General features: G+C 39.0%; 3 protein-coding genes across 6 annotated transcripts in view; 2 read left to right on the top strand and 1 right to left on the bottom strand.

Annotated features, from left to right (window-relative positions):
* The window catches only part of LOC112573362, a 38,831-nt gene extending 37,762 nt beyond the window's left edge, over positions 1-1,069 (top strand). For all 3 annotated transcript variants that reach the window (XM_025253659.1, XM_025253658.1, XM_025253660.1), the window contains exon 32: positions 312-1,069. In XM_025253659.1, coding sequence (XP_025109444.1) covers positions 312-448 — 137 coding nt within the window. In that variant the 3' untranslated portion in view covers positions 449-1,069. The remainder of the gene's footprint in view (positions 1-311) is intronic.
* A 748-nt stretch (positions 1,070-1,817) lies between these two features.
* Positions 1,818-26,727, top strand: LOC112573361. The gene is made up of 32 exons (XM_025253657.1): positions 1,818-2,089; positions 2,606-2,693; positions 2,947-3,147; positions 3,658-3,779; positions 4,236-4,338; positions 5,247-5,407; positions 5,666-5,794; positions 6,243-6,333; positions 6,476-6,654; positions 7,105-7,215; positions 7,410-7,496; positions 7,794-7,917; positions 8,050-8,229; positions 8,718-8,945; positions 13,071-13,189; positions 13,452-13,497; positions 13,911-14,008; positions 14,637-14,748; positions 15,151-15,332; positions 16,171-16,284; positions 17,397-17,477; positions 18,050-18,173; positions 19,517-19,690; positions 20,125-20,340; positions 21,035-21,153; positions 21,332-21,401; positions 23,504-23,737; positions 24,257-24,502; positions 24,732-24,959; positions 25,358-25,507; positions 26,107-26,148; positions 26,460-26,727. Exons 1-32 carry the CDS (start codon positions 2,066-2,068, stop codon positions 26,594-26,596), a joined length of 4,320 nt encoding a protein of 1,439 aa, XP_025109442.1. The 5' UTR covers positions 1,818-2,065; the 3' UTR covers positions 26,597-26,727.
* LOC112573367 lies at positions 9,545-12,609 on the bottom strand. 2 transcript variants are annotated; one of them, XM_025253665.1, is made up of 2 exons: positions 12,172-12,609; positions 9,545-11,038 (listed from the first exon to the last, which is right to left on the bottom strand). In XM_025253665.1, the coding sequence occupies exon 2, from the start codon at positions 10,377-10,379 to the stop codon at positions 9,642-9,644; it is 738 nt and encodes a 245-aa protein (XP_025109450.1). In that variant the 5' UTR covers positions 10,380-11,038; positions 12,172-12,609; the 3' UTR covers positions 9,545-9,641. The 2 variants fall into 2 exon arrangements, with proteins under 2 accessions (XP_025109450.1, XP_025109451.1); XM_025253666.1 differs by having other exon boundaries at positions 12,243-12,609.
* Positions 26,728-27,620: the final 893 nt, after the last annotated feature.

The following is a 27,620-nucleotide window of genomic DNA, read 5'->3' as shown; positions in this document are numbered from 1 at the left end:
AAATGTTGAAAATGCAAAAAGATGTCTTTATAAAAATAATTTACAGCCAGAATGTAAAACTCTATTGTTTGTGAGAGCGTTTCAGTGAAGGATAAAACTGTTTAAAATTATTTGTCCTCAAATAGTTTTTGCTTAGTGTTTCCTCTTTGGTTTGTGTTAACAGACAAAGTATAAACCTTTTTAGATAAAGTGTCAGCAATAAACGTGTACATTACTGAACAGGATATGCGTATTAGCGATAATGTCTGCACAAACTAATATTATAAAATAATACATATGCAAATGGATTTTTCTTTAAACTAAACTTTCAGGGCCACGTGTTGGTATCGCCTTTGGGGTCCTGATTCTGGGCATGATCGTCGGAGCTGTTAGTGTCCTGCTAGTTCACCGTTATCTCATTCGCCGTGTGAAAACTGACACAATAGAGCTACAGTCTGGTTCTCACTGACAGCACCCGGCACTTTGGACCTGCATTTCCCAGATTTAAATACTGAATTTTGTGTGTGTGTGCGCGCAGGTGTGCTTTTCCCAGAGTTAAAGACTGATCCAATGATTTTGTGAGAGAGAGAAAGAGAGAGAAAACTGTTATTTATCTTTTAGATATCTGTGTATCATAGAAGACATGATACTGTTCAAAAATATTTTTATTTGGTGTTTGCTTGTTTTTTATGTATTGTTTACTATAAAAACTTTTAGAAGACCAGCATTTGAGCTGCTGCTAGGCATACAGCTACCGCGACTGGGATCCTAGATCCATGTCATCATTGTTGCCCTCTACAGTTCTTTTCCATTCTCTGAGATCTGCTTAGTATTAGGTTTGTCGTAGCTCCGTGAGTTCCCATCTCTTAGGTCTTTCTCTCTCTCTCTTTTCCTTTTGCCGCATACTAACATTTTCCCTGCAAGTCTTGATCGACACCCATGACCCATTGTCTTCCACAATTGTTTCCGCTCTCCCTTGTACGGACACACCAACGGTAAACAAACGTTCGAGATAAACTATTAATGTACAGTAAGTTAGACGTCAAGGGCTGTAATAAGAATTAAAAAGCAGATGTCTTATCAAAGTACATTTTTTCCGTCTGTCTTTGCAGTAAGGGAAAATGTTGCATTTTTGTGTTGTGTGGTCACTGCCAAGTTTACTGTAATGTCTTTAGAGAAAGTCGCCTCAAATTCACGAATTCAAATTATTATTTTGATCTTTGTTATTGTCGTTGCTGTTGACGGCTGAAAAGTAACCGTGTGTAAACTTCGACTGGCAAACCAAAGGGTGTCAAAACAAGTCACCTACTGCGCATCCATAGAGGAATTTGGCACCTGGGTAGTTTGTTAAATGATATTAACTGCTAGAAATGATGAAAATTACCATAGAACCATTTCTGCCATTGGTTTCCTCGCCTGAATTAAATACTTCCATCCTGATATGCTTGTTCTTACAGCACATCCAGGCTCTGTCCATCTTAGGAATTTGTGCAGGCGGTGAAAAAGCATTTTAGTCTTTATAACTATTATAGGTAACTATATATCATTTGATGCGCGTTCGGTTGTTATCAACAGTCCTATATTTTTACCTTTTAACAGTCGAAACTACATAACGCACCTGACTAACCCTGACTACCACAGAAAGTATTGCTATACAAGTACCTTGATAAGTTTTTCTTTAAAGGCAAAAGCGGGTATGCTAAATAATATAGAAGTTTATTTTCTGTTTCTGTTCTGAAAGAATACAGAACATTTTTTTTATTGAGAGAGAAAGGTTTGATATCAAACAAAGGTTAAGGCACAGACTAAATGTATCTGTAAGATATATAGATATTAGGTCGGACACCATTGAACTATAACACTCGTTTAGACTAGTGAAACAGGCGACATCATTAATAGATATTGCATTTTAATCTGTATGTCGCTGTTTGATATCAGCGGTCACGTGGTCGATAAAATGTTATCAGGAATATGACAGACTCGCTGGACGTTTCTAAGCCGGTTTGTGAAATTCGGTAAAGTTCATTCAAAGTTTGTTTATTTTCGTGGAAAAAGCAAGATTAATTTGAGTGGGATTTATGATGACATGGGAGGACTTCGTGAATGCATGGTAAGTGAATTTAATGACATAATAAATAGACAACGAGCCTGTGATCACTGTAATGTCGCATGGTAGGATTTAAAAAAAAAAAATAACCCCTGCTTACTTCATCTAGGATATCGAGTGCAGCCTTTTATCTCGAAATGAGAGTCTGTGTCAAAATGTGTAAGATTTAGGTACCCTGCTACACACAGAAACATATGGCACAGTGCATTGTCTGGTGCACTCATACTTTTGAAACAACTGATAAAATAAACACCAACCACTGCAACAATCATTCTGAGTGGTAGATGCACTCCAGCTTAAGGACGTGTTTCTCGCGCTATTTGGATCAATTAGAAGCAATGTATGTCAACAAAAAGTGACAACAGCAAGCTGGTACCAAATGAAAGCTTCTGACGGCCGTAGGTAAAATAAACTTACTGTACTTTTTCACGCTTATTGCAATAAACATACTGCTGAGCAGAACTTCTAGGACCGTTGCTAGGTTACAAGCGACATCACTAGCTGTCACTAACGTTGCAGGTTGTCGTCACAATCGGTGTGTGCCTGGGGTCTTCTGCCAGAGGTGCAGACGTCACATGCCAACCGCCCAACAGCACAGAATACTTCAGTAAGAGATAAACTACCACAACCACTGCATGCAGCTACATCCCCATACACATTATATATACATTATATAAACACACATTACATATATATATACACACACAGATTATATATACACATTATATATAGACACATTATACATTATATACATTTCTCTACCATGATGGTGATATAAAGATCTTTGCTAAACAAATCCTGTGTGGTTATCCTTGACAGACAAGCTACCCAGTTACCCTTTGTATATTTATCCTTGACAGACAGTCTACCCAGCATGCCTAAATTCGCGGATGGTTTCCACGTGTGGATGGAGATTAAGACGGAAAGAAGCAACAGAACGGTGTTTGTCGAGGAGTCTATGAATAAGAGCGGCAACATTGCCGTCCTCCGCCTCCTCAGCAATGGCGTGGAGACCAAAACCATCTTTTTGTACGATGTGCAACAGACATTGGTTATCATGGGTATGACAATCTATTAAAAATAATGAATTAAAAAACCTTCAACAATATTTATCTCTTTGCGTTCTATCATACCTAAGTGGCCAATGGTCTCGTGTCACGCAACAAAGTACGTTTGTCGTAATAGGTATAATACTGTACGAGGTTGTATCATTAGCGCTAAATGCACGGACGTGTATAGGTGGAACTGCTGTCTGTCTGCCGAGACCAACGCTTTCTTGCGAAGTTCTCTGCTGTTAATCTCCTCGAGCCTAAACAATGAATGTGACTAAACCGGAAGCTTTGTACACAACTGCCTCGTTTTAGTAGCTAACTGCAAAATCGTCTGCCAGCAGTCCAGTAATACAAGTTAGTGGTTGCACCAATCTATGCCATGCCTTGATTGTCTTCTGACTACTTCATGCTTTATATCACATCTGTTTTCTCGGGGTGCAAAGTATCACGATAATTTTTTTTTTCGTTAAAGAACAAACAATATTTACACCTGTAGAATTTCATCATGTCCCTTTTCAGGTACAAACTGTGCAGTAGGAACCATCATTTCCGACCCAAGTCTATTCGTTGCCGGGCCCCAGAATGCTGGTGGTATGACTTATTTACCGACGGGACTATTTGCTAATCTTTCAGCTCCCAAGGTAAATATAAAACCCTCAAAAAGTGGTAACAGTTAAGCAACACTTTCTTAGGCGGTTAAGTATAAAGGTAGAAGGGATAATCCTGTTTGGGACCCTCACTTATAATCTGAAGTGGGTCATCTCTGTCAGAATTTTGCTCTGTTAGTACTGTCAACAATTTTGACATCTGACATTATAGTCCATATCAGTTACCCGACTTCAAAGTCGAAATGTCAAACGCACGCACACGTGCGCAAAGAAACGTCATGCGGAGTCAGAAAGAATACAGACAGCTGAGATTCATGGAAACTGTTCTGATTGCGTGATTATTTTTACATGATTCAGCAGTCAGAAGCAAATGTATATTTAAGGGAAAATGTGAGATCAGCCGAACTTAATTAAGCTGACAAGTTAGTAACGCAGAAAGAAAATTTCATGATTCAGCACCAGCTATACACTATCAATATATTTCTACAGGTGTATGCCGGTAGACAGGAAGTAAGGGGCATACCTTGTGATCGATGGCACGCGTGTGTATCCACGCCACACGTGAATTACACTGTAGATTTTTATTTCACAGGTGAGTGTGTCTGGAAAGAATGGCGTACTATTCTTTATTCCTCTCTCTCTCTGTATTCCCCTTCATGTCTATTGTTACCACACTTTTGCTCTCCTTTTCTTCTAGTCTGCTTTTCTCAGCTGAAGTCTTGCTTTGTTTCTGCCCATCTCTTTGATATCTTCCTCTCTTTCTCCTCCGTTGGCCGTTTTTATCTCGTCCTCCTCTTCTCCTTTTCCTCACAACCAGTTTCATACAGCCTCTAAGTCTACATCTGACGATTGAGGCAAGCTTTTTATTTCAGACATTCTCGGAGTCACAAGAGTGATGTCCCCTTCGCCTTACTGGCTTGTGTGTAAATGTCGTCTGCCACCCTTCGTCTTTGCCAGTTGGTTTAAATCATGCTTAATGTCTAATTTTGATATGTGCATCTCGTATGCCTTTTGTTGTGTTCCTATGTTGATTTCTGTGTCTGCGCCATCACTTTTCGTCTTTTTCTGGACCATTTTATTTCGACTGCTACGTACGTCTGCGCCATCTTGCCACTACTGAGTTTAGATCTCGATGTGCATCAGCCATGTCATTTTCGACTCCTTTTTCTGCAGTTGTTCCAGAAAATTTTGATACCGAGCTGTCACGACAAGCGTCGTGATGCTCTAATAATATTTGTGCTCATGGAACGGTATTATTTGTGTCTGAAAAAGGCCACTGCATGTTGAGGTGGGCCTCCATGCAAACATCATAACTGCTTTCAGCTACTTTTCAAAGAAAACCTTGATTGACATCGAATATTTCATGCAATGTTAAGGCTGCAGACTGCATTTATGCTGAAGGCATTCACCTTTTCTCAGCATGAGTAGCTACACTCTAACCGAGAACACAAAAACTCATTGCTTTAAGACCAGCTTCGATAATTATTATTTGAAATGCAGTGCACGACTGGCAGACGCCTTCCAGCAACCCGCAAGTACCCGTCAGGTTCATGGTGCAAGGACAGCAAGCACTTGACCCAGCCTCCCCGTCTCTCTTCAGTCAAGTGTATGACTTCTTTGGGTATGAACCTCAGAGTGTCGTTGATGAAAAAGTCTTTGAGGTGAGTGCAGACGACCTTCTCTTACTTAGGTCAAGTTCCAAATCACCTATGTATCAGTGCTATAAGCAAAAATCTTCTTTGTCCCGTTTAAAAAAACTTTTTAAATACTAATTTTAAATTTTATTACGTGTCCTATCGGTTTTAGCAAAGAAGAATAAAATAGTAAAGATTATTCAGTGAACAAGAGAGGTCATTTACGGCTTATGAGCGGTCTCATCTCCATAGGCGCTATCTTGAAGCTGTTCTGTGTGTGGGCAGACTCCCAAAGGAATTGTGTGCTTTGGAAGGAAAGGGCCTAGTATTTCTACAACCCTTATAACCAGCGGTTTCTATCATTATCGCCAAGAATCTGTGGACATCGTAAACAACATTGTCCGAGGGTCAGAGGTACGACAGGGTGTAGACATTTTGTCAACGCTTCCATCGTCACCATTTGAAAGTCCGGAATCTTTGTGCTGATTTTATTGAAAACATGTTTTACCACATAAAAGCACATTTATTTTCGATATGCACGCACATAATTATGTAAAACTGATGTGTTGTGACAAATCATGGCTGAAGCCCGAGTCAGGGATCTCCAAGGCAATATTTCGATAAAATTTAAGTCCTGCAATCTCAGGCTTTGTCAGAACATTAGTTTCTCGCTGTCTGTTCTTCAGGATGAATTCTGAGTTTGTTCTGACGGTACTTGAAGATGATTTCACATGGCTTTCACAAGCACACTGTACAGTTCTCTAACTCAGCCATGTGAGAGAGACAGAGAGAAGCGTTACGTTTTCAGCATTAGATAGCTATATTAGCAGGCATATTGACAATATGAAGTTCTATGTCACAGGTATGGTACGACTCCACAACCAAGTTTGTTCGGGTAGACTATAACTCACCTAATGGGGGTCCTATGTCAGAAGTGCACGACTTCAACTTTGGTAAGTGTGGCTAGATCAGGGCATTCAAACATGATTAGAACTTTCTTTCGTGCGTATGTGCTTTTCACAAAAAGTGTGTGTGTGGATATGTGCGTGTTCGAGCCTTCTTCCCCTCAAGCTGTTTCACGTCGATCCTGTGCAGGGACGCGTTACTTAATAAATGTGAGCTCAGGGCAGTGCACACAAACGAGATTGGAAGTAAACAACATCGACTCCATGCTGAACGCTCAAGCTTACTTGGTGAACGACAGCTATGTACTTACGTTGAAAGACCCTCTGAGTTTCTTTTTCCTGAACTCTAGCTTCATTTACTCGGGGCAGGTAAGACGCATATTTTCTCCCGTACATCGTTTTGATAAAAAAAAAAATCATTATATTTAAAAAATTGATTGTGGGGACAATTTTAAGTGGTTTTTGGCACCTTTTTCCCTTTTTTGTGTAGTCCTTATTTCACATGTCAGCGTTGGAATGTTGTAATAAGGTATTGTAAAGGACTATTAAATACTTGTTGATGAGGTTGTGCCATCCTGACATTAATTCTGTCTCTAATACATCGAAATTCCAGTTTAAAAAAAGCTTCTGACAAACAATTGGTCTTAGAGTCGTTTTAAACATTTTTACTTAAAACTATCTACGGATGGAAACGCTTGATTCAAAAGCAGAATAATTTCTTTATAGAGTTACATTTCTAGAAATCAACGGTTTTGACATCACGATTAGATTCAGATGTGGGAATAAAACAAGTTGTGTGTGTGTCCTTAATGGTACTAGCGGAAGACGAGGGACGTCCTTTGTGAGGTGTTCACCTCCCAGCGCCCAAACTTTGATTACTTCAACAACGGCAGCGCTTACACGGCTACGGTTGAAGCGTACTTTGTATCAGTGAGTGTGCCCAGACCTCTTCAGACTCCTTGATCTGCTATTTAAGGAGAAGAATATGTGTGGATTGAAAGCGAGAATATAGAAATGCCTTTCGTGCGTGTAATCAGTACTTACAACCATTTGCACTAACACTGCATTCCTGTCGACAGGCTTTTGAGATCCTGCTTTTAACGCTTGGCTGATGACTGTTTCAGGCCCTCTGGAGTGACGTGTCTTCTCGCACGTACGAGATGGTGGATGAACCGTTCACCCCCTTCAGAGTGGAGCTGACCATTCCAACGGTATAGCGCTGTACAGCACGTAGCGTAACTTAAAAGTGGCGTTAACACAGCGATATATCGGGTTCCGGCTTCTGCTGCTGCTGGTAGAGAGAGCGTGTGTGGGAGTGCGGATGTTTCATTTTCCTTGCGATCTACCAACTGCTCTACAGTATGTCATATTACCTAGCAGACGACATATCTCTGTCTAGGGACATATGGATTAAAATAAATAATAATCGGATTTTAATATGTCATGCCTGTAGTATACTATGCCTTCATACTAGGCTTCCTACTTTTATAATCACTGTATTTTTTCAGCTGGATATCGACACCATCTTTAATATTTACGACTATGACGACAATCAGCCGGATAGGGAAGTCTTTGATGTTGCCGGCTGTTTCAATTCGTCCGCCCGGCTTGACTTTAGGATCCGTTTAGTAGGTAGTTGTCTTTTACATATACCTTTTGTAACGATAAACACGTTTACTGGTTGAATTCTGCTTCGTTAACGTACTGACTGAGCCTGCTTTGCTTGCTGAGGAATATAGAACCTTCTTTGTTCGCATACTACAGGCGAGTCTGTATACTACATCTATAACGGTCACACGGGACACCTCGTGGAAGCCCAAATGCAGGATCTTCTGGCGAACTTAATGCAAGTCAACCGTCTTCGCGTAATGCGAGTGCGGCTGGAATATGACACCCATTATATCTTTGTGCAGGCGAGCCTGCTCGACCGCACCCCGTCATTAGGTAAATACTGAACCTAACACCACACAAATGGAAGTGACGTCATAAGGCGCTACCTTTGTAGTTCAGCTCTCCAAAATATTTCAGAAAGCTCGATCATTCTAAATGTAGACAACTGTTTATTGAAGTACACCAAATCCATACATTTCTTTAAGTCATTAGAAATCCCGTTAAGGACTATTAAGACAAAGATTTCATTATGAAAAAGTTATCTCGCCAAACACGACATTAACTAGTAAGATGGCTTCTCATGCTGTCTCAGTAGGCGTATACCCCTGAGAGCGTCTAAAAATTTTATAAACATTTACAAAAAGTTCTCGACCATTTGTAAACGTTTATAAATATTTAATGCTATCAGGTACTATGCAAACCGTAATTTTTTTAAATGAAATTTTCAGTGTTAGTGCATACGTGCGTTTGTGTGTATCCGTGCGCATGCGTGTAGTGTGCGTTTTTCTCAGGCTCATGGTTTGCCTCTTCTTACGCCCCAGTACAGTTCACGCGCCTGCCGAACTCGGTGATCGAACAGAGCGACGACTTTCAGTACCCCGACATCCCCAGTGCGGCTGCCTGTAGTGAGATGTGCATGCTGAGCCCAGGGTTTCGGTGCATGAGCTTCGAGTACTGCCCCGACGGCTGGATGCCCTGCAGACTCAGCCGGCGCCACGTCAGCGATGGAGAATCGACTGTCTCATCCAGTCGCTGCGACCTGTACTCAAGTGAGTGGCTATAGCGTTGATTCCTCATGTACAATCTGTTGACAAGCGATGAAAATCAGAGCTTGTTTCTTTTCTTCCTTTTCTTTTTAAGAGGTTCTGTTGGTGAATCCGCCTTCTTTCGAGCCACTCATGGCGTCTTCCTGTGAAACCCACTGATGTCATTTTAGATCAATGGTGGCAGTGATGGTCAATGATGAATCAAACACAGCAGCAATGCTCTCAACCTTGACTCGGCAAAATTGACAAGAGATTACAATTCCAACAGCCCTGGATATTCCACCCTTACCTCAAGCACACAGTTTGGGCACATAATTTAGTGAGGATAACTGTGGTACCCTGTGCTCATCTTGCTTAATAATGGGTTAGCGGGCACACATCACTTCCACCAGTAGGTGCACGAGTAGTCAGTTTAAATAAAGCAACCTCTTCACAAACGCCAGCTTCTTTGTGAGCGTTGTCAGGCTACAGGGGCTTATAGGCCAGGCGGATCCCTTTGTTTTACGATTCCATGGAGCTCAATTAGTGAGTCTCTAATCACAATCATTATCTCTGTTACTTACTAATAGTATACAGCAAACAAAATCAAAATACAAAATCGATTTGTTGATTTGATATTGTTGATAATGCATGAGATGCACACACACACACACACCTAGCCTTGAAAGTATATAGCACGTAGACCAAACCTTCTTCCTGTCACCTCTTGATCCAGAAGACATTGTCCGGCCAGGTGTGGTAGTTCTCGGGCAGCAGCACATGTCTATTCGCAGGCTGCACGTCACTGTACGGAAGGAGTCCGTTGCGCGTCAGGAAGTGGATAATGGCGGCGCCGCCCTTGCTATTGCGGTGGAACAGCCACTCCATCAGCACGTAGCGCACGTCCACGTGCTGAAAGAACTGGCCAGCGCACCGCAGTGCGCGCTCCTCTGAGCCCTCGATGTCCATCTTGAGGAACACGCGCGGCGTGCGAACATACTGCGTAAGGTCGTCTAGACACACCGCGCGCACGACGGGGCCCGGGGAGTCGATGGCAGCTCCCGGCTCCGCGTGCCGCACCCACGTGCCGCCTCGGTTCTCCCCGTTCACTTCCACGATCACCGGTCCGCGCACGTCAGACACGGCATTCAGGAGGAGCGTCGCCCGCTCCGTCAGGTTGTTCAGCCGCAGAGAGTCGGCCAGGAGCTGCAGGCTATCTTTTACGGGATCCATGGCCAGCACCTGGTAGCCAAGGACTGTAGCTGACAGTGCGTATGTGCCGATGTTGCACCCGATGTCTACTAAACTCATGCCAGCGTCGTGAAGCCGGGCACTAGTTCTCGGTCCCAGACCCTCGAGTACAATTTTCTCTTGGTTCTGTTCATCTTCTGCAGGTCCAGGTCCCGCGTCGCGTTGCATCATTTCATAGTCTTTATCTAAACCCATCAGATAGGCCATCAAGGCCACTTGATCGGCCTCCCAGGTCCCACGATCGCGTACGAATGAGGAGATAAAGGGATCTTCCCTGGGATCGTATATGCAGATCCTCGCAGTGGTGTTGCCTGGAACTGCGAAGGGTACACAAAGGTCGTACCTTCTGACCTTAGGTACAAAGACAGTCACTCCCGACTGCAAGCTTTCTGTAGTATCCGCGTTGTTCTGCTGACCCTTGCGTCTCTTTGGATCCGGATTAATCGAGATCCAGATGTAAAATTTTCGCCTGAAGCTTTCGGAGGCAGGGTCAATGAAGTCAGTGTATGGTGCAGGGGTTGTAGTAAGGAGGGGTCTTGGCTGTGCCAATATTTTCTTCGGAAAGCACTGGTACCTTCCCAGAACAGGATGTAGCTGCCTGCCATTAGTATCACTGCCACAAAGAGAATCACAACAGCACGACGCATCCGTCTGCGATGGCTGGCGACAGTCAATGCCATGTCCACTCAAAAACGGTGGAACGTAGTTACTGCGCACCCTCTGGTGAGAACATCGTGCATATTCACAGCAAGACGTGGTCGGCGAGTGCCCTCTATTGGTAGTGACAAAGATGCTAGAAAGATAACGACTACTGCCGCAGGTCAAACGACATGGTGGATGTGACGTTGACAGTCGTCCTGAAACAACTGTAACACGGTCGCGTGCACACACACACACGAGCACACCCATACACGTACGGACACACACACACACACACACACACACACATATTAATTTATACATGCCAGAAAGTACACACACACACGTGCGGACACACACACACATATATATTATACATTAGATTTTCCAGAATATATTTTAAGGAGTCTTAATATTGTTCATGGAATATATAAATCTGGACATATCATCTCATTTCTCTCTAATTTTAAGTTTTCCGAAAAAAGCTAATGGTTATATATATTTTATAGAATTCTCATTACTGGAAGTAGATGCGCCAGCCATTTAAACCTTCTGATTTCACATATACTGTCTTCCCCTTGGGTTTTAATTTTGACACTAATTTACCGCTTTTAACATAAGTCTCTTCTCATCATATACGAAAATGCTTATCCCTTTAACACTTTTCTTTAGCTTCTCATTTATATTTTCATATAATGACCCACAAGTGATTAATATTTAATAGTTGATTGTGCAAATATATGCTTATCGCGTACTGTATGTCTCTTCATGTGTTTCTCTGTACGTTTGCTGCCGTTGTACCTACGTCAAGAAAGGGGGGGGAGAAAATTGGTGTTTTACGTCAAGCCAGCAACTAAGGCTATATCACAGCAAGGCAGTCAGCTCTATAGACAGATGCCACATGCAGAGAAAGAACAGCGTGCCCGAGACGAGAGCTGAACCCAGGACAGCTAACCCTCACTGTATTGGTGACAGGCGCTAACCGTTGTGCCACCGGGCTACCCTTTCGTCAAGGGGAGGGCAATCTCAGAAAACACCTGTAAATTGTCTTGACGATACATAAGACTGGGTGTAATAACAGCATTTCATGGGGTAGAAACTCAATTATGGGAGATATAAACGTCCTTTAGTACTAAATCGAATGTGTTTTCGCTTCATTCGCTTTTCTCTAATTTCATGTTTTACTTGACTCCATCAGATACAGGTTCTCAAATGACAAACAAATGTTAAAGACAAAAAAACGTGCAGAGCACCTAGATGAAAAGATGCGTTAAGAACTACTATAAGTGGAGGACCCACATCTAGGAGTGTGATATGACCAATGTGACGGGTAATCTGCCCTCATGAACCGAATGCGTACCTTGGCTGGCTTGAGACTCCAAGGGAAAAGGATCCTCTTTGCTCAAATGCTCGAAAACTTTATAGACCTACCGTTCAGTTTCTGCACGCTTGGTTTACATGTATAGCCTTATCAAACTTCCGCTCAACCTTTTTCCCAAAATCCTGGCAAGGAATGTTTTACTGAACGAGTTTACACTACAGGTACGCTGACACCTGAGGAACGCCACAGACGGAGACACTGCGCTGTCAGCGTGTACCTGCGACCTTACATGATGGCGTTAGCTTTGTCGCAAGTACGCGCCACGAGAAATGTTTCAAAGCTATTTTTAGCATTTTAAGTGCATCTGTTATCGCCGTAAAACTGTGTACATTCTGCTTGTACTATTGTGTTTGTTGAAGAATAGTATTAGTGATGTCGGCGCTTGGCCCTCGATCAGGACTCGCAGATTTCACTTTTACGGTTCGTTGATTTGCTATCAATAATTGCTTTTGCGGCCTATAGCTACTGCGGGACATTACAAACGTGGGTAGACTAAAAAATGTAAATATAACTATAGAAAGTTATATAAATGCGTTATGTATCTATATATGTGTATATAATTTAATTTGTTGACTACATAGCATTTTTTAGCTTTTTGTATTAAATAAAGTCAACAGATGGAAGAGAAGGTTTGGGGATGAGGTGGGGTTGGGCAGACTGGAGTTATACTGCGATTTTCTACTTTTGCAAAAGTTCTGATCACATAGCCCACCCATACCAATAAGGGATAGCTGTAAATAGAATTAATAAAAATCCATGTGTGTGTACACACAAGTGTGCACGGGTAAGATCAATGAATGAATCATTGTGTGCTGTTTCATTTAATATATATGTAAATATTTATTGTCAACTATATAGCCATAAATTTTTTTTTGCAGGGACTGTTGATACTCAAAATACAGCAGAAGAACCAACAATTGGAGAGGCGTACTCAAATCTTCTTGAGAAACTAGAGTCGCAAAACTTTTACATCTATATTTCAATGAGTGACATCAGCGTATGTTCACACATTCTGTTGTGATTTAAAAATCATTTAATTATTGTTGAGTAATGCATAAACTGTAACATATATTGTTTCTGTACACTCTTCACTGGCTACAAATTGAAGCAAGAATTGTCTATAAGCTCTCAACCCTTTGATTGGTGCAAAATGTTAGCAAAGAAGAAAGAATTTAACCTACACCACAATAGCTATGAGAAACATTATATATCAGCTTGTCAGATTTTAATGTTTAACCGGTTTATTACCATTATTTCAGGAAAATGAAGCACCCTTTATTGCTATAGCTTCAGAAATAGTCTTTGGTATGAAGTTCTTCATTTTTCAAACTTTTTAATATAAATTTTATACATAAGGTGTATGTGCTGCTTACAGTGATATTAATCATATGTACCCTTTCTTTTTCATGAATCAGTCAGCCTACCCCTTTAAAAAAAACAGTGTCAACATTTACTGACTTACGTATATAGCTTGATTTATTGACTACGAGTTGAAAGAACAGTGAAAAAGGAAAGAAAAATATTTTGTCATGAGAATGTGCATTTTGTTACATTTATTAATTAGTATCTACTTGATGCATATAAATAAAGTTATATGTAAAAAACTGTGCATAATAGACTTTATCATACAAGCAATGTGCATGTGTCTTAAGCTAATTAAAGATTTTCTAGCACTTTTGTACACTCTAACATATCATTCAATCTAATATTTGTTAAAGGTGATTATGAGAATGTGCAACTTCCATCCCTGCCAGCCAAGTTCTCTTATCGCATGGAGATTGTCTTTCCACAGAGCAGCATGGTCAATGTCTACGATGTAAGAAATTATTCTTCTCACAAGTAATGAGGTTTGTGTATTAAAACTTTTCGTTTTAATGAGGAGCCGTTTTGTCATGGAACTCCAGCATCTTTAGCAGAAGTTCTGCCTCGACAGGAACATTTTATGCTGACCTCCATTAGAAAGTCAGCTCTCTGTCTTTTAATAACTCCAAATTGTAGCTTAGCTGCAATTATTGTTTTAGACTGTGTTTTGAAAGCTCAAGTAACCAGTTTTTACCTCTATGTAATACTGTCTGAGAACAATATGCTGTTTCACTCCATTTACTTTTGTTTTATTAGAACTAGAGAAGACATTTCTTAGCTCAATTTGCAATTGAAATAACCTTATCATTTCTTTTAAGTAGATTAACTGGTTCTCATCTCTTTTGACATAGCAATTGCGAACAACATATATGATCATAAAATGGCAGTAAAATTTTCATTTAAAAAAAATCTTAACACAAATTTTCAAAGAATATAAATTTATTGTAGAAAAGAGCATAGTGCATAGAGCATGTGACCATATTGAAATATGAAATTGAAAATTAGGAAATACATGTACATTTATTCAACAAAAACTTTTTTTAAACTTCGACAATTCAGTTATGATGACAAATTTTTACAAGGTGTGGTATGACTCACCTAACGAGCTTGTGCGCATTGACTTCCATGATTTAGTCCCAGGACCTCCTTACTACACACCATACACAGTTAGCCGCATCCATGACTTCACCAGAGGTAGGAAATTTAGCAGATTTGTCTTTACATGTAAACAAGATACGTTGTAAAATGTATGAAATTACCAATATACAGTACATTCATGAATCTTGTACATTTTATTTGATTATTTTTATGTTGATGTGTCTTCAACTATTTAAAACTGAAACTCATATTTTTGCCATTGTACATGCATTTATACAGCCTTTTAGTTGAATTCGTTATGTCACATTCATTAGGAACTGTAGGCAAAAACTTGTGTATCATTACATATAGTTAAAAAGCATATGATCCAAAATTTCAATATTCAAGAGAGCTTTTCAATCATGGATTGATGATGATGATGATGATGATGATGATGCCCACTCTTTTTATTTCGGACCTGGTTTATCTGAGATCTTATGTTGTGTATATATATTTCAGGGATCACATATGACATTGACACCCACCAAGGCAACTGCACTGTGAGTCCCATCCAAAACTTTGGTGACATTGATGTTCAGCTTCTGAACAGCTCAAGGTCAAGAGCAGGAATAGAGATGGTTAGCATGAAATCTCCTTCTCAACTGTTTCACCTGGACAATACCTATAGATATACAGGTCAGGTGAGTGCTGGTTTTAATGAAATGGCATTTTGAAAGTTTTGCAGGCAGATTTGATGAAATCTAGAGTAGCCTTTGTCACCAGCATGTTAAAGGTCTATTGAGGTAAAGTGTTCTGTTTTTCTAATGACAGAGTAAAACTTAATGCAAGATACTGTTTCCCAAAATCAGAGTGAACACCTCCCTTCTATTCTTGAGACATAGATCTGCTAACATCACAATGCACTGGAAAAGAACAGACAGTGAAAATCAACATTGTTCATAGATATGGTTACATTGCCAAGGCTACGGCCAATGGGAGAGCTGGGACCTGTGGGAGGTAAGTTAGTGAGGCCTGTCGGTGTAAAAACATTGCATCACAAATTTGAACCCGTATATTGTGATGTTTGTAGACATGTTTCTCGAGAATGGAAGGAGGAGTATTTAACCATGTTTTGGGGAAAAAGCATCTTGCACTTTTACCCAGTCATTAGGAAAAAAAAAAAAAGCCATAATCAACCTTTAAGACAACACATTCTGAAAACTGCCACGTGGACAGCACACTGGGTATGGTGATCACAGCTCACTCCATGTTTCTTATGGTGTCTCCGATAGCAACAGCTGTACACGAAGACCTTTCTTTGCAAAGATCATCTATTTTACACTCTTTTTGCCAACACTCCATCATAAATATGTTCTTATAAATCAGATGATTTCCAGGAATGAATATTAGGATTAGACATTATTATCACCCCCACTGACATAAGTTATCCTATCTGTTCCATTTTAGAATTCTCTTATAGCTTAAATGAATAATTATGCCATATTCCAAATCGAAAACTTTGTCTCCTGCTATGTACAGAAAACTGTGAGAGGCATCTTGTGCGATGTGTTTGAATCAGCAAGGGCGGATTTCCATTTTGGAGAAACTGACGGTAGAGTACAACACTCAATCTTCCAGTATTTTTTCATAGCTGTAAGTTATAAACATTTCTTTGTCTAGCTTTTACTTAATTTACTCAGCCTTTATTTGTGTAGATTTTGGTTTGTTTGCTTTACGTGGTAAACTGGTGTATATTATTGCTTAAGCATTTTCATTGTTTTTCTTTCTAAATTTGGTAAATGGTTAAAATCATTTGATCTCTCTTTGTACGTATTACTTCTCATAAATCCCCAGCTTTAAGTCAGCTTCTATATGCATTCCTTTGATTTTGTTTAGTTTGACTGCTGTGGATTTTCCATGTGTGTGTGTGTTCATGTGTATGTGTGTGTGTGTACCCATGCATGCATAAGCTATTTGTGTATATTGTACTTATCATTAATTTGTATGTGAGTAATTTTGCATTTTGTATTAATCATGTCCTTTGTGTGTGCATATGCGTGTTTGCGTGTGTTTGCATTCATGCATGTGTGTCCATGTACACTATGATATTTAGATGCATTAATTGTTTAGGCAGGCACACTACTTACTATGTGCATAGATAAACATGCATGCATTAATTCATAACTTTCCACTTAAAACTCTGCTCAGAATAAGCTACATTTATAAAGAAATTGGGATCACATGTCTTTCGCAGAAGAATTAATTTTTCTATAATACCATGCAAAATGCTGTTGATGAATTTATTGCCTGGTGCAATGGCAATTTCTTAGAACTTTATGTGAGTAAAAACAAAGAGATTGTCTCTGATTTCCATCAAGTCCTTTAAGTGTCATCCACAACAAAGAGATGGAAATTCTCTCTGCTTTTAAATACATGGGCACCATCTTTGACAGAAGACTTTGCTGGGATTCTTACAGCACCTCTTCCTTCTCTAGAAGCTGAAGTCTTTCTCTTTCTCTCAACAATTTCTTCAGCTCTTTTATAGATTACACATAGAGAGCCTGCTGTCATTCTTGTTTATCTTTTTCTTTTCTTGTGTCCTTTGTTGTTTCAGCCTTGCGACTTCTGAAAGTTATTGAGTGCAAATAAATGTACCTGTCTTAAACATGAATGCATGACTGTTTGTCGGATATTAATAGATTATAGTATTGTTTTGTGCTTTTATATTGAGGTGCCCCGAATAAATAAAGTGTTATCTTAATCAGAGTGACTGGTCATATATTGCTGACAGCGAAGATGTTGCTACAAAACAGGCACCTGTGATGCTCACTGTGGCAGATGCTGAGGTAGGACGACTTGTTTATGGTAAACAAGTCTCAGTAAAATGTCATTGAGGTTAGAATTGTATTACTCTTGTAGACATATATCTTGCTGATGACATGTTTATTTTATGTCAGAAAAATTCTCTTGTTTATACACCTTCAAGAATTCTTTGTTTTCATTTATACTTTGCTCATGTTTGTCATCATTTTACATTTACAAGAATAAGAGTGATAATGTCTTGGATTTTTTTAATCAAGAGTAATTATCTCCTACTATTAATACTGTTCTTTTGTACCATTACAAAAACATTTTGGTAATTTACACAGTAAAGAAAACTACTATTATTACTACAGTTACTGTTGCTTGAAGGAATAGACATGCATTTGTTTTTAAAATCAGTGATGTATGCATTTATATTGCATCTGATTGTAAGCACTTTGTAAGTGAGCTGTCCCATTTGATTTAGTTTAATATACCAAGCTATGGATATAAACAGGCATGAGCTATACATATGCTAAATTTTGGCCTCAAGGCACACTGATCAGTGAAGTGCACTCCATTGCCTATAATTTTTAAAAATCTTTTTTTTTTCCAGGCAAAAATATACATGATATACAATTTCTTTGACTTCAATGATGAATACTTGACTTCTCAGAACTTTGACATAAGCCCATGCTTCTCAGATGATCAAAAGATTGACTTTGTCATTGATTTTAATCGTAAGTATATTGTAACGAGGCCAGATATGTTTCAGGAGTGAATATGGGGTGGGTGCTGATCATGGTGTCATCACTGAGAAAGAGCGCCAAAAAAAGCAAAAAATGCGGAGGGGGTAATTTGACAGGCAGTAAGCTAGAAGACAAATTTGGAATTATTAATGAAACAGCGATAGGCAAAAGCCAAAACCAAACACACGGATGAGAATCAATGTATGGTAATCAGATTTTTAAATACAAGCAAAACATTGATCAACGTTTTAGATCAAAGCAGGACATCGGGCGTCCCACTGGGACATTTTATAAGCAGGCAGGACTGTCCCGCCTAAATTGGGACATCTGGTTATATCTTATATTTTGTCGTTTATCTGTGCTTGATCTTATAACCTATGTGAGTGAAACCTTTATATTAACAAGCCATCTTCTATAATTAGTATTGTGAGTGATATACTGTGTACACACACACACATAAACAACCAGGTTTCATAGCCTTCAAGTTTGTATTAAACACAAGTGTATTTACAAGGTTAGAAATGCAAAAAGAAGTCAGTGGATACAGGGCAGAAAAATGCATATGATCTTCGCACTCAGAATTATGCATGTACATCACACACACACACACACTCACTATATATACCAACAAAAATAAAGGTATCTCGTGAATGTATTCTGTATGCAAATGATATCTTAATTTCTATATCCTAAAGCTTAATCTTATCATCTTGTTGTCTGTATTCTTTGTAAAATGTGGGATGATAAGATTAGAAGTCAGTTTTTTTTTCTTTGTTGCTTGGCATGTCTTACAAATCATGTTAAGTATTGAGAACAATTTTGAAGAATCATATTAATAGTAACAATGATATTGTCTCAAAGGTCCATTCGCAATATTTTCCAGTACAATATGTTGCGTAAAGAAATAATTTACTCAGTAAATAGTAGTACAATAACAGTGGTTTGCATTGTTCAGCTGTTGTATTCAGTCTTGCTAATTTGCTGCAAACCCCTGCAGCATGCAGTTGTAATGCATAATGCTAGTGCACATTTAATATTGTATCTTATGAATGATGATGATGATGTCGATTTGTAATGCGCAGGTATCCATTCCGAAGAATGCTCATTGCGCAGAAAAAAGAACAAATGAAGAACAAATAAAGTGAACAAATATATAAAACACTAGGAAAAGTAAAAAATATGGACAGAAGTGTTTCTTGGTAGTTTAAGACTGGTTTGAAAGAAACAGGTGGGTTTTCAGTTTTTTGCGGAACGTGGTTGGTGAGGTGATGAACAAGGAAAGAAAAAACTGTTGATATGGGGTTCACATTAATCTTTGATGTTATTTATACTAGAGACTTATCACCCATACCTGGATACACACGAGTATGACTTCAGAGAACAGGCTCAGTCAAAACTATCATCCCTTATCCGAATGTCACCGCTACGTCTGCAGGATCTACAGGTTACATATCAGTCAAGCCAAACATTTCTCGTTGCCACGCTGCTGGGCACAGCGGCACCCCAGTGTGAGTAAAGAAAGAATAAAAAAGGACTTTCCAGTGGAATATAATTATGTGTGTGTTTCTCCTTCTCACTCTTTGCTGCCCTCTGGTTAACAGTTTCATGCAGCACTGTTTAAGTATTCTTCAATTCCATTATCAACGTTCTGAAGTTTAAATAACAAATGGATGATTATTGCCTAGGATATTAGTATCTGCAATCATTTTATGGTGTAGTGTACAATATTGTTGCTTTAGCGTGGCCCATTCATTTATGTACCTTATGGTTAGGAGACATTTTTGTTTTAGTTAAATTTAGGCCTTTTGACTAATACATTTCAACTGCAACTCATATAAACAGACAATAAACTTGTTTGTTTTGTGTCATTCAACTATTGCTTTTTATTACTTGACTGCTTTGCCACCTCAGTGAGTTAATGATTGGTATCTTGTTTCTGCAGTTTATTTTGGTGAGGATGGGTCTACTGCACCATACCATGCCACTAAAATGGTGCCAGACTCTGATGTTGTAAGCTGCGCCAATGTGTGCTATAATAGTACTAGCATGCTGTGCAACAGCTTTGATCTGTGTGATGATAAAACCTGCTTACTCAGCACCCTCCATGTCCCAGATGGCAATGCCACTGGACAGTCAGGACACTGCCGCCATTTTTCTCGTATGTTTATTTTTCTGTGAGAAGATCTCACATCTTAAAACTATGATTTTAAGTCTTCTGGTGAATGTATTTATCCACTTTAGCACTAAATGGTAGACACTGTGATATAAAGTTTGGGTCTGCACACTTGCACTTGTTCAAAATCTCAGTGTTGATCAAGCTGGACAAGCTTTTCTGCTTGGTCATGTGTATTATATACCTCTTTGCTTTGGTTGGGCAGGTATATGTAACTGTTATGTAGGAGTATAGGAGAATTTCAGATATATGTCAGGGTTGTTGGCCTTCATGCTAGTGGTTGTCTTTGATACTGAATTTTTGAAGGAAGAAATGTTATAATTATGACTTAGCATGGGCTAGATTAAGCAACAGAATCTGGTGTGCACTACACTAGGGATATTCATTAATACATAAGGATCATTATTTTATTGCGTCTTATTGTGATTAAAGAAGTCACAGTTGTTGGAGTCATGCTAATAGATACTTTCAGTTAAGATTCTGCATAGTTTAAATTGAAAAAAAAGCTAAACATTCAGTTTAGCTCTCTGTAGGTTTTGCTTTATTTATCTCTATCTTTGATAATGATGTCCTTCAGTCTGATAAATATAATCCTTATTGTGACAGTGGGTCAAAGATTTTTCAAATACATAATCTTAAAGAAGAAAACGAATATTAAAAAATGAATTATTATCAACAGGATTAACAAATGCTACATATGCAGAACCACCTGTGGAAATGGCTTATGCCATCATGAAGGATTTGGTCTACAAAGGTTTGCTTAGCATTCAGATACCTGTTCCTGGCAATGGATCACAGGTTAGTAATTCTTTGTGATACTAGCAATTCTGTTTATTTGTAAAGATATATATGTAGTTGCATTAATCTTTTGTGGCTATTGGTATGTTCCAGAGTACTTTAGGTGTTTTCTGGTTGTATTTTGAATATTTAGGTGGAAAGATAAAATCATGTTTAAGTGATCATAACCTGTTTTCAGAATGTTATCTACACTGCAAAGGGTATCAGAAATGATATTTTACGTTCAAAACCCCCAAGTGATACTGAAGGTAACTGTCTTTGTTCTTCTCATTTTAGCCTTTGTAAAACATTTATTTATCTGTTGTGCAATTCAACATTTCAAATGATTTTTTATCCTTTAATGATGATGACAACAAATATGCTGTTGCACTGCAATTAGGCAGGAAGACGTGACAAAAAGTGACTTGCTCTCAAAAGGTGTAACATATTAACAGTCAGAAACTTTGCTGTGGAAGTTCTGTGAGTAAAACATTTCATAGTTTAGAAAATGAATGTGGAAAGGGAGAAACTGGGTATTCATGACTTTATCATGTGATATATTCTTGCTAATTTATTTTTAGTTTAATTCACGAGTGTCAACAGATCTAGTAGATGGATAGCCACTGTTTATCTCCAGAGAGCACAACTGGGCAACTCAGTCCCCGTCTGAGCTGGATTTTCCCATTCCCCACAATTTCTATGGCATCGAAACCCATGATCTGAATTTGGGTTTGGTTGGGGTTTTTTGTTTTTTGTTTTTGTTGTTTTGTTTTGTTTTGTTGGTTTTTTTTTGGGGGGGATGTTGTTTCTAAGCATTTTACCAAGCATGCACAGCCAGAGGAGGGGGGAAGCCAGGTGGGGAGAAAACTTTTTTTGTTTTTGTTTATATGTTTGATAATGGCTACTGGGGAGTGGAGATGGGTGCATATTTGGGATGTGGTGCACCACCAAATAAGGAAACAAACAGAGTAATGGACAAGGGATAAGAAACCTGGGTTATAAATTTCAAAGTCATTAGATTCTGGGTTACTATTCTGCCAACGATCAGGGAGCAGGGTTAGGGTTAGGGTTTTGATTTCTCTTTTGTTTTGGTTTCTCATCATTATGAGAAGAGGCATAGCAATTTCAGCTTTGACAGAGAAATGTGATTTTTGCATTACCATCATCATTGTGTAGTCAATAAAACAACCTTCTCCCCTCTCTCTCCATCTCTCTGTGCAAATTCTTGTATGTTTATGCATGACTGGCCCGCCTGAAGTAATCACTTAAGGGGAAACGATTATTAATATATAGCATCGTACAACAGATAAAGACTTGGAGTTCGAGATAGGTCGTAGGGTGTGGAATGCAAGCCTGGCTTTGTTTATGCAGCTTCTTACATCTTCATCTGTACCTCCATCTTTGCTGACTATGTTGGTAGGTGAAATGGTCAGACTCTGTAATACATTCTCCATGTAGTTGGAGTGGGGCTTCTTGCTTGTTGTTGATCCGCATTACCTCCGTCTTCTTGATGTTGATGGTCAGGCCAGTCATCGCTGCTTCTTTTGCGAGCCAGGTGAGCTTTGTCTGTGCGTGTTGCTGCTTGTGGGACAGAGGCTGATGTCATCTGCAAAGTCGAGATCCTCAAGTTGCATGGCGAAGGTCCACTGAACGCCCGTGTTGCTGTTAGAGGTTGTTCTTCTCATGATCCAGTCTATGACGATCAGGAAGATTGTTGGCGAGAGCATACAACCTTCCCTCATTCCAGTCCTCGCTGCGAAGGGGTCACTCAGCTTTCCTTGTGGATCACCTGGCATGTCGAGTCCTCAGCTGCTAGATGATAGCAATGATCTTTGGTGGAAATCCGTAGTGCTGCATCAGTTTCCAGATGGTTTCCCTGTCTACGGAGTCAAAAGCCTTCTCAAAATCCACAAAAATTATGTATAGTGGCGACTGGCATTTGATGGACTGTTCAATAATATTTCGTAGTGTATTCTTAGCATTATGTTTCCTTTTTTACATGAGGTCATTTTTTGCAGACTTTGTTGTGTCAAGTGACATGCACCACCACCACCATATTCCTACCAATGCTGAGCCTGAAGAGTTTCCTCTTAAAGTGTTGACTGTCATTGTACACATATTTGTGTTTCTGGATCTCTTGTAACATAGTATTCAGTTAAGACCGGTCACCACTGTGATGCTAAAGTAATATGTGAACTAGACTGTGCTGTAATTTTTTTTTGTGTGTGTTAAGTGCCTTGAGCTTACCTGTAGGGCCGTGATACCGTGGTATACAAGCAAACTTTATTATTATTATGCAATCATTATAAAAACATATGGCTAAAGACATCAACATTGGAACTATTTCATCTAAAGTACCTATCATTTTCAGAAGCGGATCTTCATGGGTTCACACATGCTGGCTATAACATAAAGACGGCTCAGTCAAGATGGGCAATCACTGGGATAGCTGTGGATGACTGTGCGTCAGCCTGTCTCAGTGAACAGTTCTTTGATTGTGATGCGTTTGATTACTGCTACAATACTGGTGACTGCTTCCTCTTTGACAGTTGGGTTGTAGACCACGCTGATTTTGATAATTCTTCCACCTGTGACCTCTTCAGACGTAAGTTATGGCCATGAAAAACACTAGATGTACATATTTACTTATTCTGGTAGTTAAATTTGTGGATTACTATTTTGATCAATTGCTCATTGTTCTCATTACTGAGTAGATTGTTAAAAGATTAATGGGACAGCTAGTAGTAAACTTTCTGAAGCAGCACTAAGGTGGACAACAACCCTAATGCAGAATTTCTTTTTTTTTTCTTGCCCTGTTACTATCATAAAATCATTGTTTCTGATCTGGAAACTAGGGGTTAAAAAAATTTCTTTAAACAGATAGACGTTATTTTGTTGGCATTAGTAGTAAACATCACAGTTAGTGGAATGTGATCGTTATATAATACAAGGTAATCATGAAGAAAAGTTTAGAAAAAAATTGCAAGAAACAAACATGTTAAGTTTTTTAGATTCCCTGATGTCATCCATTAAGGTACGTGATATTTGTATAATTTGTAAGATTTTGGGAAGAGTTTTTTTCTGTAGTCTGGTCATGTCAGAACAAGTAATGTAATTGTGACAGGACTGTACACAGACAAGTTCACAATGTACCCAGGCCAAATCTTGGAGAGTGCAGCAGATGTTGTCTTGAAGACATCTTCTGTAGAGATGTGTGCCAAGCAGTGCTACCAGGGCCTAGGTTACAATGTCAGCTGTCGATCTTTTGACTTCTGCGCCATCACCAGTGACTGTCTGCTCCGGCATGTGCATATGCTAGACATAGAACCATCTGCAGTGATAAACAGCTCTACATGCATCCACTACTCCCGTATGTTCCTGGCATAAATTACACTTATTTAAGTTATCTATTAACACACTTTTATTTAACTTTGTTTGTTGGATTTATGTCCTTGATTTTTCACCTACTTTTACTATGAATCTTACTGTTGTTATAAATGTTAAGAGTAGTTGTAAACTAGTCTTTGGCCGAATTTAATTGAGACACAGCATTTCATATTTGATCATAATTTTGCCGTCCAATCTTTAATCTTGCAAAGGAAACTACCTATATGACTTTGATAAGATGACCAACAAGATGTTGCCAGGCCATGATGATGTGGTTTACAAAGATGTGTCACCCGCTAAGTGTGCTGGCTTGTGTCTTGATGACCTTAACTGCCAGAGTTTCGAGTTCTGTGCTGGAGAATGCCATCTGTCTTCTGCAAGTGCAAAACTAAACCCAAATGTCACAGTCAGTGGAACATGTGATCTTTATGTAATGCAAGGTAATTATGAAGAATAGTTCAGAAATAAAATTACAAAAAATAAACAAAGGGTAAAACAGCACATCAACAAATGAATTAATTAAGTTCATACGGATGATGATGAAGCATTAAGATGGTGATAAGTCCCTATTATTTGAAAAAAACAATTATGATGGAAAAAATAGATTGATTAATTAAAAGATTAGTAAAAATCAGACTAAAACAATTCAGAGATGTATAATTTCATCATAAGCATAATGTAACCCATTGTCATTGTTAACTCCATCACAGTTCCCCATTTCCTTGATAGATCATCAGCTTCTAAACAGTTCAGGCAAGTTGCTTAGGTTTGTTCTTTATATTGCCACTTATGAATTAGTAAATTAAGGCAAAAGGAAAATGTTTCCCTCAACTTTCAGATGAAGCAAAAAAGGTGGACAGAGCATCCAGTATTACTTCACAGGCTCCCTCTTCCAGTGCATCCCCTGTTCCAGCAATCCGGTCTCCAATATTATCAATCCAGCCTCTCCCCAGACACAGTGCCTTGACTGCAATAAATGATACTACAGGTACTACTTAAAAATGTGTAATTTCTGCCATTCTTAGGCTGTTAAAAACGTCCAAACCAAACAGCTTCACCTACCATTCCTTGTATTGTTACAGAATAAAGCTTATTTTTAAAATGTTTAGATTTTGGTTGGACAGCTGTAGTTGTAATCACCAAAACATGATAGATTTGTTCCACTACACATTTTGGTTTCATTTAGGTTAGTGAATAAAGCCAGCAGAGGTGAGGTGGTGCACTGTAGCTTTGAGAAAACAAGTTATGGATGCCATGATGATGAACTTTTTACAGTTACCTTTTTATACTTGTACACACACACACACACACGCCCATAAAATGAGAAAGGAATACAGTTTGAGACTAAAGAGGTATTTTTTTACACTCAACATCAAAATTGATGTTAATCTGAATTTTAAATATGATCTGCTGGCCAGAATAATTGTGGATTCTTCTTAAACTGTTATTATCATGTTGAACTTTTTTTACATTATGATATATACCTGTTAATGACTGTGTGTGACATTATGATATATACCTGTTAATGACTGTGTGTGAAACATCTGTTTGTGTACTCACTCGTTTTGTTTACTTTTTTTTAATGAGGCTGCACACAGAAGAATGTGGATGGAGATTCAGATAACACAGGTAAGGTATTGTAAATATTAAAAATCCTTTTGCTGAGAATATGATATCAGATTTTACAACCAAAATATAATAACCTGTCATCTATGAGGTTTTCATGGACGATAATAAGCTGCCCAAAATTACATTATGTCATTGTTGTTCCAGTAAGGGGTTTGTGCTAACAGATAATGCACAAAAGTATTTAGATGAAGTCAACTGTGAACATGTAAATTTTGGTAACATATTTATGTGTGATTGTTGAAATTGACATCAGACAAATACACATCAAAATGTATTAGCTGTATCTAATCTTTTGTTAACTAAACTTCCAGGACCACGTGTTGGTATTGCATTTGGGGTCCTTATTCTGGGCATGATCATTGGTGCTGTTAGTGTCCTGCTAGTTCACCGCTACCTCAATCGCCGTCTGGGAACTGACACAATAGAACTACATTCTGGTTCTCACTGAGGTGCTGCTATCATTATCCAGCATTCTGGTCCTGCATATCCAAAATTGAAAGACTAAATGTGCTTGTGAACTTTTGTTTTCTCGTTTGTATAGGTATAGCACACAAGGCATAATAAACTGTAAAATTTTTATTTGGCATTTGTTTATTTGTTGTGTTTGTTTATTGTATATTGCCTACTAATACTGATAACACACTTAGAGTTCCAGTGATGAACATACCATTCCTGAGAGACTTTTGTCATGCCGTCATACTGGTATTGTTCGCATGGCTTTCTTTGAGAGGTGGTGGTGACGGTGCGCATTAGCTAGATGCTAATGCATAAGTATACAGCGATAAAAGCTTCTAAAATATTCTAAAATACCGGCAGTTTGGCTGACCTTTAGGCCTTAGCATCCTGACTCCTGGTTATCAGTGGCTTTCCCTACAATTCTTTTCCTTTCTCCGTCTGCACAGCGTAGGTCCGTCATACGTCCGCAAGTTTTGAAGACTTACGTCTCTCTATAGTTTCTCTTTTCATTTTGCTCTTCATTGGAGTTTGATATAAATGACTATAATAAAAACCTGCTACGCGAAACATGTCTGTGTGTGGACATCTTTTACTCTTGTCTCTGCATTAAAGGATACTTGAGATGTTTATGTTCTGTGGTCACTGCAATGTGGCAGTACTTCACCTAACCTATATTTAATAGACATTTTCTGTAAGAGAAGGCTGGCTCGTCAGACTGTTGTGACTCCGCGCATTCAGATCCCTATTTTGATTACTGAAATATAATATTCTAGCTAATCTATTGCTATATAATATTCTAGCTAATCTATTGCAAAATACTTATTTATTAGAAGATCCACCGTGAATATCATCTACACGTCTAAACTTTACAACCATGGCGGCCATCTTTGCGCCCGTGGCGTAGTACCTCTCAAGCAAGTACGCGTGCGCTCACTCAAATTTCGCTGCGGTCCGGCCCGCCCGTCGTAGGCGCCCGCGGGCGCACGCGTGCGCCCGCGTTGCGGTACGCAGGGTTG

Source organism: Pomacea canaliculata, linkage group LG10, assembly GCF_003073045.1.
Source record: "Pomacea canaliculata isolate SZHN2017 linkage group LG10, ASM307304v1, whole genome shotgun sequence".
Lineage (NCBI taxonomy): Eukaryota > Metazoa > Mollusca > Gastropoda > Architaenioglossa > Ampullariidae > Pomacea > Pomacea canaliculata.
Note: the sequence above shows the minus strand (reverse complement) of the source record. Positions and strands in the feature narration are given on the sequence as shown.

Bases quoted from the DNA above. Each gene is read 5' to 3' on its own strand.
- LOC112573361 (XM_025253657.1), top strand. From the start codon at position 2,066: ATGGGAGGACTTCGTGAATGCATG. The intron at 7,216-7,409 runs GTGAGTGTGCCC...TGACTGTTTCAG, and splicing joins TTGAAGCGTACTTTGTATCA to GCCCTCTGGAGTGACGTGTC. The intron at 13,498-13,910 runs GTATGAAGTTCT...TATTTGTTAAAG, and splicing joins AGCTTCAGAAATAGTCTTTG to GTGATTATGAGAATGTGCAA.
- LOC112573367 (XM_025253665.1), bottom strand. From the start codon at position 10,379: ATGGCCTATCTGATGGGTTTAGATAAAGACTATGAAATGATGCAACGC.